At 38.5% G+C, this 17,905-nt stretch overlaps 1 protein-coding gene and 1 long non-coding RNA gene across 4 annotated transcripts in view; one reads left to right on the forward strand and one right to left on the reverse strand.

Annotated features, from left to right (window-relative positions):
• Positions 1-16,729, forward strand: part of LOC109549137 (uncharacterized) — a 53,919-nt gene extending 37,190 nt beyond the window's left edge. The window contains exons 3-4 of one of the 2 annotated variants that reach the window (XR_002175356.3): positions 2,101-2,241; positions 16,602-16,729. This is a non-coding gene — a long non-coding RNA (uncharacterized lncRNA). Of the gene's footprint in view, positions 1-2,100; positions 3,206-16,601 lie in introns of those variants that run through there. The other variant, XR_002175355.3, reaches the window with a different exon arrangement.
• Positions 1-16,860, reverse strand: part of RANBP3L (RAN binding protein 3 like) — a 48,504-nt gene extending 31,644 nt beyond the window's left edge. For both annotated transcript variants that reach the window (XM_033852792.2, XM_019930139.3), the window contains exon 1: positions 16,724-16,860. In XM_033852792.2, the coding sequence (XP_033708683.1) occupies positions 16,724-16,814 (91 nt within the window). In that variant the 5' untranslated portion in view covers positions 16,815-16,860. The remainder of the gene's footprint in view (positions 1-16,723) is intronic.
• Between the last annotated feature and the right edge of the window lie 1,045 nt (positions 16,861-17,905).

Raw genomic sequence — 17,905 nt, forward strand, 5'->3', positions numbered from 1 at the left:
CAAAGCATGGATTTTAGAGCTCTGAAGTTAGATAATCCTAGAGCTGTGCTTTAAAAAAAATTACTGCAAGGCTTAGCTTTCTCGTCTCTCTCAATATATATTTTAAAAGGGTTGTTATGAGGATAGAAGAAATGTGTGCATGTAAGAGCACCTGGTACAGCTTCTTCAAACCTTTTTGGAACAAGGCAGAATATCTTTCTCTCTATCGATCCATCCTCCATATATACACAGATATATATATCCATGTATATCCATTTACATATACATGCCTAAACACATGGCAATATGTCAGAGCACAGGTTGCACAGAAGACACTCAATAAAAGTTAGCTTCCCTCCCTCCTCTCCTCCAGTCCTATGTCATTGCCATCACCTAGCTACCCTGTTAGCTCTGGGGAAACTTCTTAATTGTTCCTCAAAGGTCTTTCTTTTTCCTTTCACTCATTACCTTATTCTTACCCCTGGTTCTCTTCTCACTTTTCCTTGTTTTACTCCTATCTTTCTTTTTCTTATTTACTATCAGGAAGTTTCTGAATTCAGGCCCATGGCCCATTGATAGTTTTAGAGATCCTTGCCCCTCAAAGTGTGGTCCAGACAGACTAGCAGCATTGACCAGGGACTTGTTAGAAATGCAGACTCTCAGGCCTCACCCCAGACCTACTGCAGCAGAATCTGCATTTTACAAGATCCCCAGGTGGTCTGTATACGTGTTTGAGGACCGGTCCTCTAGAGCACCTCCAGGTGTCTGCCCACTGAGACCAAATCTAGGAAGATGGCAGTGGAGACCCTTGGAGTTAATGACTAGATCTCCAGACGTTCTGAGTAACCTGACAGTTAATGAGAAAAGAATTACAACTCAAACTACACACTATGATTATTGTGATTCAATGTAAGGTGAAGTCCAGGGCTACTCTGAAGACCTAAAAAGAAATGCCTGTAGTTAGGATATTGAAATATCGATACTGATATTGAAATCAGTCATTCAGATATTCTGCTTAAAACAGTGATTTCCTCTCCGATGCAAGGAGTCTTCTGTTTTAATAATATGTCTGAAATCTGAGTAATGGAAATTTTTTTAGAAAATATCTTTGCTTGGGATTATTAAATGTCAGTTAAAATGTTTATTTCAGCAAAGCGAAAATTTAGCCTGAAAGCATAAACTACATCAAAAGCATTTGTCATAGTTCAAAGATTTTTCAACAGGAATTTAAAACATCTAAAGTCTCAACTATAAAAAATGACATCTTTTATAGAAAAAAAGATCAATCATAGCAGGAGACCCAGGAAGAGGGGATGTAGAGGGTCTGAATCACAATTTGATTTTTTTAAAAAAAAGCCCTCAAATCTATGTTAAAATATTTTAAGATAGTTTTAAGAAATGACGAATTGTTGCCCCAGAAGAAAAGTGAATCTGTGCCAATTCATGAAGGAACTATAGGCATAAGACATTCTGTACTCATTTCTAGCCATCTATGGAGGAATTCTGTAAAAATGCAAAAGGAATGAACTAAACAACAAATTACCCACCAAAATATTAAAAAATATGTCTTTACAGAAGGAGGTGGTAGGGCCACAGAGTCGTTATTAACTATGATGGGACACTCTTGATTTTACTTTATCAGATGTTTTGTACGGACTGACTTGAAGGTAAAATAACCAGGACCCCAGAGGGAAACTTCCTATTTACATTCACATACAATTTCCTATTTACATAGGAAATTGCCAGGCTGAACTCACAAAGCACCAGCTCAACTTGAGACACAAGGTAAATGGACCCTGCTGGAACAATTCCAGCCTTGTCGTCCCTGCTGAAGTTATAACCAATTGTGTACTATGAACACAAGTGTGTTGTAATACATACATTATAGGAAGTAAAAGGAGAAAACACTTCTCAACTCAATTCTGCATTTTTTGAACTGCTGTAAATTTTTGTTGGAAATGGAATTATAAACTGCCTGCTCTAAGAAATCTAGAATTTCTTGGTTTTGATTCAATGTAAGCACACACTTGAGAAAAAAAAGAATCAATATTAGAATAAAACAAAGGAAGCTATCCCTTTTCTCATAAATACCATGCTGATAAAGAAATTACTCATTTTCAGAATGCGACATTGGAGAAGATGAGAAAAGTATCTCGCAACCCACTGAATACAGCCGTTACCACTGGGAACTTTGTCTAATCCATCCGATTTTCTGAACTCATCTGCTTCTTATGCTGCTAGTCTTCAAGAGATCCATTCATTGTAAGTTCCAAAGACATTAGACTCTTTTCTCAACTGGTTTGTATATTGGTCTCCATCTAGACACAGATCGATTTCGAAAAACCAAGACATAAAAATAATTCAAGTGTCTGATGTGAGCTAGAACTAGAGGTTGTGTCACACACAGACCTTGCTACCCTTCTGGAGGTCTGACCAAGCCCCTGAAAACTCTGTGTTTAATGTGTTCTCACCCCAACCTCAACACCAAACCATGCCGCTTAGTTTATAATCCGGTCGTATGTGGTGGTGGGCTATGGCCAGCGACTTGATTTCGTTTGCATTTTAGAATCTGGAGATTTGTGGCAATTCAATTGAAGAAAAATTCTTCTCTCATTTCTTAAAGTCATGTACTTCACTAATGTCGTTATAAATAGGGAACTTCACAGATTTTAAAGAACAGAAAACTTTCATTAAGTCATTTGATACAGAACATCTGGCAAAATCACTCTGCAGATCAAAATACAGTGATGAAGGAAGAAACTGGCTTTATATTTTTGAGAGTGTTCTGTAATGTATCCCAAAAGACATGGTCGTCATGTGCAGTGTGCTTTATATTGGGGGATGTTCAGTGAGTTGAACGGTCTCATGAAGACCTTCTTGTTTTCCAAGAGACCTTTTTCAACAGCCAACACAGCATACTCCATTAAATTTTACTATTGTTTTCAGTGTTAAAACATGACTCTTTGAATTATTTCTTTTTCTTTCTTCTTAAAACAGTACCATATGACATGCTTATGCATGTCATGACTACTCTTTAACCTTTTGCCTTTTGAAATGTTTTACTTCATATGACCTAAAAGTTAGACCTTGCTGATCTCCCATGATGCTTCTTTTATGCACATGTGTAATGTGAAAATGTATATTTGTATCATACTTCATCTATTATAAAACGTGTCTAAGTATATTAATCTTTGGTGACTAAGTAAATGACTACCACGAGCCAGAATGCAGGGTTTTATAAACCTAAACTTTGGCAAAAACGAGACTGGATTCAAATTCCGTCTCTTCAATTCACTAACTTTGTGAACTAGGGCAGATCACTTGATCCCTCTGAGGCCACGTTTACTCATCTGTAAAATGGGAATAGTAAGACATACTTCACAAAGTTGTAAGGATTTAGCGAGGTAATGTAGATAAAATGCTAAGCACAGTACCTGGCATATGAGAAATGCTCGGTAAACCGCGGCTCTTACTACATGATACGATCCTCAAGAGGTAAGTTATTAAACCCTTGGATCATGAGACAACGAAGCCTCCAGAATTACAAGATGTGTGCAAGGTCACGCAGCTCGTACTTAGAGATCTGGGACTAAAACACATGAGAGCTGACTCCGAATCTCATGTGTTTTCCTCTAAGAAAGGCTCCCTCTTGGCTTAGTTAAATGCCTGTTTTACAGCTTCTTTCGTTATGAAGCTGTGATGTACCTGAGCTGTGATAGCCCTTCTGCCTTTGTGGTCTGTACGAGCCTAGTTGAGATGTCATCCCAGACTGTGTGAGTGTTCCTGCACTTTTGTTTTGCCATCCGTAAACCTGCAAGATGCTTCACTTATTCTTACCATTTTCTGTTCGTATTTTGACTTTCAAAAGGTTTGTTTGAGAATGTTGGCAGGCAATGGCGTGGTGAGCCTAGCAGTTTAAAACCTCTATGTCAATATTTATTTTCAGCCACTGGCAAAAGTGACTCAGAAGAATGTATTACTTTTGACAAAGCATACCCATTTCTCCAAAATTTGAAGGTGTTATTTTACCTATAAGTATTATAGACCTTTATAGTTTATGGAATATAAACTATTGTATGCTTTTGTGATAAGGTTACCTGTAATCTTTAATTACTTGAATATGTTTGTCAGCAGCAAGTGTGGGCCCTCTGGATTGATAATGCCAGAAAGAGCTGTTTGCTCTTTCTCGACACCATTCCTTCGTTTATGCCCATGGGGTAGTAAAGATGCAGAACGTGTCTTGTGATGTGCCTGGTCCACTCGGTACCATTTGGAAATACATATTTCATTTGACAGCATTTATAAATCACATATTCTCCCCTCAGAATAACTTGCAGTGTGAAAATGCTTCCATATGTTAGAAGTGGGTCTCTCCATTTTGCTGAGGGAGGAGGGGATGGAAATATAGTCTAGGCTTCATGGCATGTTGAAGATAAGTATTATACAGGTTTAAAATGGTATCTGTTAATTTTAAGGAATTCCCTAGCATTTTCTGCACTGCTAAAATTAAAAAGGTGATTTTGACACAAAATATCATATTAGTAATAATTAAATCACTCTTCACAAAGACTATTAGATATGGCTGAAATGCTGCTTCATATATTGAATCCAGATACATTTAAGCTCTTCCTCGTCAGTAAAGAAGGGCACTATTTTCCCTCATGGATTCCAAGGCCGGATAGAGAAGCTTGATTGCAACTTCTTGCAATTCCCAAACTCTCTTCCTTAAACTCACTCCTCTTTGCCCTGAGCCTTTGAGCAGGCAGGAGAAAAGGCTCCTTGTTTTCCCGTTTCACAGGAGTAAACGCATGTTATTCCACTGAGAACAAGACCTCGGAGGCCTAGGCAGGAAGAAAGGAGCAGGGCTGCCACCCAAGGCCCTCACAAGCCCGGAAGGCCTGGACCCCGTTCTCCTCTCGGGAACTCACGGAAGCCCCCGGAGGTCAACATTCACCCTCACCTTAGGTGTGTGAGGACTGAAATGCCCTGCTTGCCCTCGGGGCACAGAAATGGAGGGGGGGGGGGGTACCGTGCCGCCTGCTGCAGACGGTTCTGCACACACATCTCACTGCTCTGCATTAGAACTAGTTTGAGAGAAGTAAAGGCCAGGTAGCAACTTGTAAACCTTACCAGAAACATTTGTTCAACATGCTAAAGAAGATTACAGGATAAAAACTGATCAGTTTTCAAATGTATATGACTTGAAAAAGTCTCAAAAAGAACCCCCAAAACCTGAGAACAATCCTTTATATTTATTCATTTTCTTTCCTTCAAGCTTTTATGATCATTGAACTATTATGACAAGTCAAGATGAAAGGATCAGAGGAGATATTGTAATTATGTGATATCTTTTTCTAAAGCATTTTTTATTGTGTGAAAATATACATAACATAAATTTTACCATTTTAACCATTTTAAATACAGGTCAGTGTTATTAGGTATTTTCACAATACATAACTCTCAACACCATCCATCTCGAGAAATTTTTCATCATTGCAAACCGATATTCTGTACCTATTAAACACGAACTCCCCATTCCACTCTCCCCCCAGCCCTTGGTAACCACTGTTCTACTTTCCGATTCTATGACTCTGACTAGGTACCTAATGTAAGTGGGGTCAGACAATATTTGTCTTTTTGGGCCTGACTTATTTCACTTAGCGTAATGTCTTCAAGGTCCATCTGTGTTGTTGCATATGTTAGAATTGTATTCCTTGTAAAGGCTGAGTAATAGTCCATTGTATGTGTATACCACATTTTAGATCTTTTTTTAAAATCAGCTTTCCCTCATTTGTCTCCTCCTCCTTTCTTTGCTTCCCTTTGGCTCCATATTTCTCTCTAACACCCACCTTCTTTGTCTCCCTACACGTTTCCCTCCCTCTACTCCTCCCATTACTCCTTCCTCCCTCCCTGACATACTCATCATTTTCTCTACATGCTTAATATGTATTAATATTACATACCAAGTACTCTTCTTATGGGTATTTTTTTAATGAGGTAAAACTCAAGTTTATCTCACCTTAATTTTTTAACTATGTTATATACTTTTAATAATGATGGTCCTCATATCATAAAATTCTTAGATAGATGTAGATGGACACATAGTCCCAGCTCTCTGCACTAACTACTAACTTTGAGTAGATGACTTAGCTTCTCTGGTTTCAGTTTTCTAATATGTAAATTCAGTTGTACTACGTGATCTTTGAAGCCCCAACATTCAATGATTTATGAATATCAATCACTCGGAGGAAATTTTGGGGAAGAAAAATATTGATTTATTTGGTAAGTGTTAATTGCATGCTATGAGCAAGATAATGAACAATATCTTGAGTTTAAGCCTTAAAATGTGACAGATGTTCCCAAAGATAGAAAGAAGTTTGGCACATCTATTATGGTGGGGATTTTAAAAAATATTTATTTATTTATTATTTTATTTATTTATTTTTGGCTGCACCAGGTCTTAGTTGCAGCATGTGGGATCTTTAGTTGCAGCATGGGGACTTCTTAGTTCTGGCATGCAGACTCTTAGTTGCGGCATGCGTGCAGGATCTAGTTCCCCAACCAAGGATCAAACCCAGGTCCCCTGCATTGGGAGCGTGGAGTCTTACCCACTGGACCACCAGGGTAGTCCCTATGGTGGGGTTTTTTTTGAAGATTTGTTTTTTCTATCTTTTTGGTTTTTTCTTATCTTTAAATTTGTAGCTAGTTGTTCTCTACAAATCCCTCTAAACCTACTTTGCTTCATCCCACTAACAAAACCATCACTTCTACTAATTAATTTTAGCTTACTCAATTTTCAAAAAGAAAAATGGCAAATAACACCGAAGCTTGAAAATGAAGCTCCTTATGACAAAGTCGGCCTTGTTGAACAAACAGAACCTCATCATCTGTAGCACCGGTATATGTCTTACCCATGCTGAGCTTATAAAAACACACAGGCACACAAATCTTTATCTGCAATTTCACTTCTCTGCAGATAACTAAAGTTTAACATAGCCAACCTTAGACCAAAATAGTCCATTTCCAACGTTCAAAAACTTTCTCCTTACTTTACAGTCTCTCTCTAGATGGCAGCATCCCTCTATGTTACAAATTACCTCCTTTCATCAGGACGAGAAAGGATTTGGTGCCAGTTACTTAAGCCAGTCATTATATAGATCTGAAGTATGGTGTTTTCACTTAGGTGCATCGCTACTCTAGAGGCATTGATCAAGTTACTGAGTTGTAGTTTCTGGAGGTCTGGTAGTTTCTCTGGATCTGCTAAGGGAAAAGAATTTATGTCCTGTTAGCATTACATTCTTTTAGGACCTGAACCCATTTTGTGGTGATATAGGCCATTTAAAAACTTTCTTCCTTCTCTCTCCTGTGAGATCAGGTCCCATCTCCTCAGTTCCAATTTAACCCCTGTCCTCTTTCTGGCTCAGCTCACACATGCATATTTTATGCTCTTTTGATGTTACTTTAGTTAGTTTCAAAATATATCTTCAGACCATCATCACTCGTTAGCAGTCCAGATCTTATACCTATGACTTCTGCCTTGCTTGTTTATTGCCATCCACAGGGGGTGAGCTGTCTGACATTTGGGTAGAAGGAATGCAGCTTCCTACTGAATACAGGTATTGATTGCATATTAAATCCTGACTTTTGGATATTGTACTAGATTTGCCAACAGGCTTCATTAAAAAGCAACGCAGGTGTGAAACTTACCTTGCCGAAATGTTGTTTAAGATTTCAAGTCAAGTTAATGATTTAATATAATGGTTGAGCCAGCACTTTTTAAATAGAATCCTCAATTTAAATAGAAAGTGAATTATAACAATGACTATTATTTAGCCCTTTTGAATTTGGAGTTTTGGACACTTGTCAGAAGTACGAAGGATTTCTCCAAGGCCATAGCAGTCCAGTTCCAAAAACAGTGCATTGCTGTCTTTCATACTTCATGCAGTGTGAGAGATACGGACTGTGCTGTTGTTTAAAAGAAAACTGCTAGCCCAGCAAGCAGGTCACGTTCTCTGGGCTGATGTATTTGCATTGATACAGCTGCATTTTCTCACCTCTTTCTCTTAGGGACAAATACCCACTTCTGAGACAGTTGGATGTGGTTAGTAATTTATATAGAAATTAACCGGTGACTTCAAAACCAACACATTTTGAACAACTGAACCACAAATTGAGTTCAAGGGCCAGCCATCACTCAGGCCCTTCATAAGTGCTTAGCTGAGCGTCTATTTTTGTGCCCGATGAGAGGCAGTGAGCATGGATTAAAGCAGAGGCTCTGGAGTCAGGGTTCTTGGGTTAGTATCTTGCCTCTACACCCCTGCTGTGAGGTCTTGGCCATTACCTATCTCATGAGGCTTTTGCAGAGAAACGAGCAAACACATGAAAAGCGCTTAAAACAGTGTCTGGCCTATGACAAACACTCCGTAAATGTGATTTGTTTATAAGTGACATGTTAGCACTGTGGTGTAGTCCAGGGTATAACCTCAGTTTACTGCTCTCAAAGAACTTGTACAACACAGTTAAGGAGACAACATCAACATGAATGAAATAATTATGGACAAATCATAGAATCTTCGTTTTGAAAGGGGTCCTATAGGTCCCCTAGTGGAACTCACCATCTAAGGTGTCTAGAGCATCCTCAGTAGATGGCCTTCCATAACATGGCATATCAATAAGTGTTAAAAGGTATCCTGTTGGGCTTCCCTGGTGGCGCAGTGGTTGAGAGTCCGCCTGCTGATGCAGATGGCCTTCCATAACATGGCATATCAATAAGTGTTAAAAGGTATCCTGTTGGGCTTCCCTGGTGGCACAGTGGTTGAGAGTCCGCCTGCCGATGCAGGGACGCGGGTTTGTGCCCCGGTCCGGAAGATCCCACATGCCGCGGAGCGGCTGGGCTCGTGAACCATGGCCACTGAGCCTGCGTGTCCGGAGCCTGTGCTCCGCAACGGGAAAGACCACAACAGTGAGGGGCCAGCGTACCGCAAGAAAAAAAAAAAAAGGTATCCTGTTGCCCGAGCTTCCCAGCACGTGTGGCAGCATTCTGGTGTATGCGCTAACATGTGTGCCAAGATCTTGGTCCTTCATCCCACAGGGTCAGCCTCCTGTTTTTACCCCCAAGCTGTTATACACATTTGAGATTCATCTCTGTGGTACATGTATCAGTAATTCATTTCTTGCTACTACTGTGTAGGTATCCAGTGTATGAATATACCACAATTTGCTTATCCATTTACCTTGCTTATATACACTTGGGTTGTTCTCATGTTGAAGCTCAGAGGAATAAAATCTGCTATGAACATTCTTGCTCAAGCTTTTTGTGGACGCATTGTTTTCATTTCTCTTGGGGAAAATGCCTAAGAATATAATTGCTAGATCATAGGGTAGGTGTAGATTTAAGTATATAAGAAACTGACAAACTGTTTTCCAAAGTTGTTATACCACTTCACGGCAATGATTAGGAGTCTTGTTTCTCCACATTCTCCCCAACACATAGTATCAACAGTGTTTTTAATTTTAGCCCTTCTAGTGAATGTGAAACAATATCTCACAGTGATTTTAGTTGCATGTTCCTGATGACTCGTTATGTTGAGCAGCTTTTGATGTGCTTACTGGCCATTTGTATATTCTTTCTGAAGTGCCTGCAAGATCATTTTTCCGTTTTTTAATCAAATTGTTTACATTGAGTTCTTTATATATTCTGATTACAAGTCCTTCTTCAGGTACATTTTTTACAAATATTTTCTCCCAGTCTTCTCTTTTCTTTTCCTAATGTTATCCTTTAAAGAGCAGATACGTTTAGTGTTGATGGTCTGATTTGTCTAATTTTTATGGTTAGCACTTTTTCTGTCTGTCTAAATCCTGCCTATTCCAACTTTGTGAAGACAGTTTTCTGTTTTCTTTTAGAAGCTTTATAGATTTGCTTTTGCATTTTAGTATATTTCATCTCAAGTTAATTTTTGTATGAGGTAGTTATTAAGGTTCATTTTTAGTAATATGTTTATCTATTTGTTCCAGGATTATTACAGAAAAGGCTATCTTTTTCTCTTTCAAATTATCTTGGTATCTTTGTCAAAAATCAATTGACCACATATGAATAATAGTTCAATTTCCTGGCTCCCTCTTCTGTTGCAATGGTTGATTTTCTATCCTTACACCATTATTATACCACCTTGATTATTATAGCTTAAAATCCAAAGTATAAGTTGTCAACTGTGTATTTCTTTCTCAAGATTGATTAACTATTCTAGATTCTTTGCATTTCCTTATAAATTTTAAATCATCTTGTCCAAAAAAAACAGTCTGCTAGAATTTTGATTGGGATGGCCTTGACTCTCTAGATCAATTGAGGAGGATTGATACCTTAATAATATTGAGGCTTCCAATTCATGTATTTAGTTCCATCTTCTTTAGCTTCTCTCTGCAATGTCTGTTTTAAGTGTACAGGTCTTGCACATATTTCATTATTTATTATTATTAGTTCTAGTGTTTGGGGCAGTGGACGTAGATTCCTAAGGATTTTTCTACATAGACTATCACTTGTCTGTGAATAAAAACAGTTTTATCTCTTTCTTTCCAATACGTAAGCCTTTTGTTTTCTTTTTCTTAACTTAGTACACTGGCTAGGACCTCCAGTATGATGCTGAGTAGAAGGAATTACAGCGGACATCTTTGTTATCTTCTGATCTTAGCAGGAAAGTGTTCAGCCTTTCACTTGATACTGAAAGTACGATGTTAGATGCTGTTTTTTGTAAAGTTCTTTATCAGGTTGAGTAATTTCCTTTCCATCCCTAATCCTTTTAAAATTTTTCATGACTGAATGTTGAATTTTGTTTATGTTTTTTTCTGCACTTTCTGGCACGGTGTTGTTTATAATATTCCCTTGTTATCCTTCTAATATTTGAAGGATCTATAATGGCACTCTGTATCATTCCTGATGATGGATTATGTGTTTTGTCTCTCTCTCTCTCTCTCTTTTTTTTTTTTTTTTGGCTGCACTGTGCAGCATGCAGGATCTTAGTTCCTTGACCAGGGATCAAACCCATGCCCCCTGCAGTGGAGCAGTGGAAGCACAGCATCTTAACCACTGGACCACCAGGGAAGTCCCTGTTTTGTCTCTTTTTTATTGATAAATCTAGTTAGGATTTTATTAATTTTATTAATGTTTTCAAAGAAATAGCTTTTGGGAATCAGGGATGGGTAGAATGTTTCCTCCTAGCTTTGGTTTTAGAAGTAGGAAAATGAAAGAGTTTTTTTGTTTATTTTTACTTTCATTTTTGTTGTTTTAAGTCTAACTCCAGAAACGTAATTAGGGATGGCTTTGACAGCCATAGCTGTAAAAAAAATTGTGGTAAAATACACATACCATAAAATGTACCATGTTAAGCATTTTTAAGTGTACAGCACGGTAGTTTTCACTTTGCTCACATTGTTGTTCAGTCAATCTCCAGAACTCTTTCACCTTGTAAAACTGAAACTGTATACCATTAGACAATGACTACCCACTCACCCTTCTTCCTGCCCCTGCCCAAGCCTCTGGAAATTCCCATTCTACTTTCTGTCTCTATGAATTTAACAGTTCTACATCTCATATTAGTGGAATCATGCAGTATTTGTCTTTTGTGACTGGTTTATTTCACTTAACATAATATCCTTAAGAATCATCCATGTTGTAGCCTGTATCAGAATTTCCTTCCTTTTTAAAGCTGAATAATAATCCAGTTATGTATTTTGTTTATCCATTCATTTGTTGATGAACACATAGGTTGCCTACCCTTTTTGGCTCTTGTGTGTGCAAGTATCTGTTTGAGTCCCTGCTTTCACTTCTTTGGGGGTATATACCCAGAAGTAGAATATCTGGTTCATAGAATAATACTATTTTAAAATTTTAAATAGTAAGGAACTACCATACTATTTTCCACAGCAGATGCATGATTTTACTTTCCCACCAACAAAACACAAGGGTTCTAATTTCTCCGCTCTCTTATCAACACTTGTTATTTTCTGTTTTCTTTTTTTTAATAGTAACCATCCTAACAAGTATAAGGTGGGAAAGTGAAGTTTAAATAAGTACATTAATTTTCCAAATCCTCACATATGTGCCATCCATTAGGAAGGCTTATTATGGAAAGGATTCCTGTCCTGAGTGTGCGGTTGAACACGATAAGTGAATAGAATATGAGTTCTCCCCTTTCTAATAATTTTTAAATGATCTATATTTGTTTCTACCAATCTGTGACTTTAAATGCTTTGCAAATAGAACAAAACTATCTCTTTGAAGCTCCCTTTTGGTGAAAGAAAAACAGAAGTGCGTGTAGGTCTTCTGGAGATTGAGTTTAATAATGGTCAACAATTTAATCAATCATGCCCACATAGTATGAAATCCCATATAAAAACTCCAGACACCAAGCTCAGTGGAGCTTCCTGGTTGGTGAGCTCGTTGATGTACTGGGAGAGTGGTGCACCCAGACTCCATGGGGACAGAAGCTCCTGTGCTCGGGACTTGCCTAGACCTTGCCCTATGTATCCCTTCGTCTGGCTGTTCATTTGTATCCTTTATAATAAAATGGCAATTGTGAGCTTTCTTGAGTTCTGTGAATGTTCTAGCAAATTTTAAAACCTGAGAGGGTTGTGAGAAGCCTTGAATTTGTAGTTATCCAGGCAGAAATGTAGGTATCTTGGAGACACCTGAAAGTTGTAACTGGCATTTGAAGGGGGGCAGTCTTGTGAGACTGAGCCCTTAACTTTTGGGGTCCTTGCTAACTCTAAGTAGTGTTAGAATTGAATTGAATTGTAGGACACCCAGTTGGTGTCAAAAAATTGGTGTCAGAACACACAAAGAAAATCAGGAGGAATCCCAATGCATCTTGGGTCTGCAGAGGTTTTCTAATATGGACCAATGAAGAAAATTAATCATGGTAACACTAAGAATCGTGGATTTTATGAGACAGCTGTATATAACAGAAAGTGCCTTGAATGTAGATTTTAATAACTATGTAACCTTGGAAAAATCACTTGACCTTGAAGATTCCTAGTGTCCACATCTTTAAAAATGAGGCTAATGATGCTTACCTGTAATAGTTAATTTTATGTGTCAACTTGGCTGCACCACAGTGCCAGATATTTGGTCACACGTTATTCTGGATGTTTCTATGAGAGTGTTTTGAATGAGATTTACATTAAATTGGTAAACTTTGAGTAAAGTAGATTGCCCTCCATAATGTTGGTGGGCCTCATCCAATCAGTTGAAAGCCTGACTAGAACAAAAGATTGACCTCTCCCGAGGAAGACGGAATTCTGCCAGCAGACAACCTTCGGACTTCAGCTGTGACATCGGTAGGATCTTCACGTGGTCCAACCTGTTGCCCCACACAACAGACTTTGGACTTGCTAGCTTCCATAATCATGTGTTCAGTCCCTTAAAATAACCTCTCTCCCTCTCTCTATATCTTTATCTATATGTATCTGTATATTTCAATATACACACACACGTATATACATATAGAGTATGTATGTATGTACATGCTTTGAGGTTAACAAAGTAGTCTCACATACATTATCTTATTTAATTCTCATAACAACCAGGTGAAGTAGTGTATTAATCAAGTTTCTGCGGAGAAAGAGAACAATAGGAGATATACATACATGTGTACACACAGGCATACATACCTACATGTGTGTAGACACATGTTACATACATGTCTACACATGTATATGTGTATACACATCTGTATAAGTAAATAAGATAATGTCTGTGAAACTACTTGGTGAACTTCAAAGCACTGTAAAATGTAAGGATCATTAAGTCTGCCCAGTACATGTAATGTGTACTGAAATTTGTGCTGAGTATTTATAGACATATAAATTAATGTCTACAAATGTGGTCTCAGATCAAGGTTATAGACAGATGGATTTGAATACCACAGAAGAAGCAACAGTAGAAAGATTAGCCTTCTGGACTTCTGTTCTGGACTAGTATAGCACCTGTTGCCATAGAGTGTAAAGTCTATGTGGACAGGAAAGCATGTGGCTTGGCTGGCTTAGTTCAGCGTACATACCCAGCATCTGGCACAGTGTTTTGCATAGTCATTGTACAGCTAATTGCTGAAGAATAAGTGATTTTTATCTATGTGGTCACCCAAAAAGCACATTTTGTGAGTGACTAGGTGGAAAGAGTTAAATACCTCAGACTTAACATAAAGCACTTTAGCATCTAGCATGGAGGACTGGAAAGTACGCATGTGTTGAACCTGGTTATGCCTCAGAAGAGTTAAATGTCAATTAATCCTGACCTGTACGCTGGAATCTTAGTCTGGCTGGTGGTAGGCCACAGCCACACCTCAAACTCAGAGTATCTCAGTGAATAAATCCACAGCCAGCCCTCACTCTGAAACAAATGGCTTTGCTTCCTTGGACCTTTGCTGAACTTTGCATAATAACAAGGTACAAATATAGCTTGGTGGAAAAGTCAGAACCATGGCACTGAATGAATACTTTTAAACTCTGGGACAGTAACTGGAATGCAAACACTGCCCAGTGTCCCTTGTCAACTCACATCTCTAGATGACATCTCTTGTAGCAGTCCGTGGCCAGTCTGGATTGCATTAGCATGCTTCACAACTTTATGGATTGTGGTTTATGTGGGCAGATATTTTGAGACTCAGTTGTGGAAGAATATGGTTGCTTTCAAAACATTCTAGGCAAAAGCTTTGGTCTGCAAGAGGAGACCAGACTTCTAATCTTGTTGATATTTTGGGAAGTATGTCATCACAATGATATTTCCAGGCTGTTCTGGATATGGCCAGTAAGGCAGAGACCATCAACATGGCCTGCCTTAAATTAAAGCAACAGTGGGATACTATTTTCCACTTATAAAATTGGAAAAAAACAATTTTAGTAATACCCAGTATTACTGAGACTCTATATCTCTACACTGCTGATTAGAGGACCATCTGCCTCCCCCACCCTGAAAAATCTTTAAAAACATGCATATCCTTTGACTCCACAATTCCACCTCTAAGAATGTATTCCAAGAAAATAATCTTATCTCGGCAATGATTTATCCTTTAGTGTACGTTAAACACAGTGTTGCTTGTAATAGTGAAAAATTAGAAATCAATGAAATGTCCAGCCACAGTAAATTGCCTAAAAGAATTTTGCTACATCCATATGAAGGAATAGTATACAACTGTTAAAAATAAGGTTGTAGAAAAATATATAGTGACAAGGGAATTTGTTCATAATCTATTGTTGAGTTAAAAAGCAGTTTGCAAACTCTATGTACAAAATAAGTCTATATTTACTTTAAAAAATCAAGCAAAAGAATAATTTGTACATGTGCATATAAGAAAAGGCTAGAAGGCTATACATTAAGATGTTAATAGCAACTATCTTTGGGTGGTGATTTTTACAGGTGATTTTTACCATCTCCTTTATGCTCCCCCTAGCAAGGTTACTATAATAAATATTACATCAACAATTGTGGGAGAGGGAAGGTAGCTTTAAACATTTCAAACAAAATGAACAGCAAACAAATACCCTATGATGAATTAGATTGTCTATTAATAGAGAAGCAAGTACATTTGACGGTGCTGTGATTAAACCCTGGCACATTCTAGGACTTTACATTCTAAGGCAGTTAGTTCAAAATAATTTATATGAGCCCTGATGGTACAGAAGGGTCTTAGTAGTTTTTGCTGTTTTCACTTAATAGGAAGTATTTTATACCCACACTCTGCTAAGCCTTGTACAGCATGAAGTCCAGGAACTGAAGCAGGGAGGTGGCCTGACACATTCACACAAATGCTAGCACACAGATGCCACCTTGGAAATGGGAGGTTTCAGCCCTTCAGCCAACACTCCTCATACCACTGAGATCTAAAACTGTGTCTATGGAAAAATAAAGAGCTTGTAGTCTAGATCCATACATAGACAGATCCGTCTGTCTATTGAGGGTATTGAGGAGAAGTTAGAAATGTTTGGGGTGAATCCTTAACCTCTTGGGGGTGATGTCATCCCTGACACCCAGCCTTTTCTACAAGTGTCCTTGGTGTCCCTGACAGAATGGATTGGAGGGATCGTCCTGTCTACTCATGTCAACCATCTGCCGCTAATTGATGCAGCTGGCTGAGTAGTGGATTTGAAATTTTAAGACTGATGGTGACAATGGCTGCAAGGTAGATAGTGCAGTCTGAATGAGTGCCCATCATGTGAAATGTGACACTTTTCCCTGTCTGTCTCCATCTGTTCCAGAACCATAAAAGAGAAAGAGCCTAGAATATATTTATTTCTCCCACAAATGAATGAGCCAGAGATCCAGACAAATTTAGGCTTAAACTTTAAGTCCAAGATGATACCATTAGTGGTAGGACAAGGGAGAACATTGCAGACTAACTTAAAGCCACTCTCAGCAAATTTCCCCTGTAGCAGATTCAGCCTTGGCTAGACGGGTGTTTTGAATTACACAAAATCCAGAGTACTCTGGGAAAATGACAGTGGCTAGAAGTGTAAGCACATAAGTTTCAGAATGACAACTCCATTCTCGATAGTCTTCTATAGTCCTTTAAAAACCAATAGTGAATGCAAGTTAACTCACCCTTATACATCACTATTATGTCTATTCTCAGAGTTTAAAAATGGAAGATTGCAAAGCATTTCACAGCAGAGATTCCCCAGCCCACCATCCTTCCAGAAATGCAAATGGACAGGAGGTCACAGAACACACAACCCATTAGCCTGACTGACTCACCTTGATGTTGCTGGTCCTCTGGAATCTTCAGTCTACAGGTGCGCAAACTGTTGAACAGGTGGCTGCTGCCCTTTCTTTGTATGGTAGACATGGTACTGGCAGTACGGCTGTGGCTCCAGTATCAGTAGGGTATTCCTTCCCTTGGCCAGTCACCTAGAATGGTCTTCACACGATACCCAGAACCACAGAGGTACAGGCAGATGCTGTCCTTGCATGGAAAAACATTTACTTCTCTAATAAACTTCCAAGTGTTTCCTAGTCATGACTCTTGAAATAAGTATTTACCAACTTGTAGCTTCTCCTACATATAAAGATGCCAATTCATTTGGATAAAAACACAACTTAATTCTTCTTTCATTTCAAAGCACATTGAAACTTCCCCCCTTATAGTGTAAAATCCAGTAAAGTAACTATTTCTAACAGATTACAGTTTTGCAATGATGACTCCTGCTGCTGACATGAAGTCTAATGGCTCCAGTATTTAGAGACGACTGCTAGAGTAATACATACCCAAAGGGGAAAAAAAAAAAGTGCTGCCGAGTTAAATCAAGTGATTTCTAAGCCTGGTCTGAGTTACCCTCCGTGACAGCTGAAAGTGAACGGTTCTTAAAGGAGGCTGGAAGGGGGAGGAGCCGAGTGGGCTAGGCTGATTAGCATATAGAGGCAGGCAAGAAATGGCGTTGGAGTTGCTTTGAATAATAGTGACCAAAGCAGGGATTCTAAAAAGATGCCCCAACGTTGCAGTCATTCTAAAAAGATGCCCCAACGTTGCAGTCATCACATATCTGACTTCTGCTACTTTGTTTGTAATTAAAACGAACGCTCACAGCAGGAGTTTATACCGCATGGATATTGATGTGTAAACCCGACATCTAAAGGAACTGCTAATGAGCTCATGGAAATCTACTGCTGGAACTTTCAGTTTCTGTAAACACCTTTGAGTCTTCAGAAGGGGGCCGTTTTAGAGCAGACTGCTGTCAAGGCAATTATTTGGAGTTCTGGAAGAAAAATAAAAACACAAAACATTATCTTTCCAGAGATCTATATCTGTTTCCCCTTAGATTATCTATTACTACTTCTAGGTCATAAGACAAAGCTATTTCCAGTGTTTTCTTGTGCTGAAATAGCATACTTCATTGAAATACTGAAAATCGTTTATATTCATTGAAATAATAACGTATT

The sequence above is a fragment of the Tursiops truncatus genome, chromosome 3 (genome assembly GCF_011762595.2).
Source record: "Tursiops truncatus isolate mTurTru1 chromosome 3, mTurTru1.mat.Y, whole genome shotgun sequence".
NCBI lineage: Eukaryota > Metazoa > Chordata > Mammalia > Artiodactyla > Delphinidae > Tursiops > Tursiops truncatus.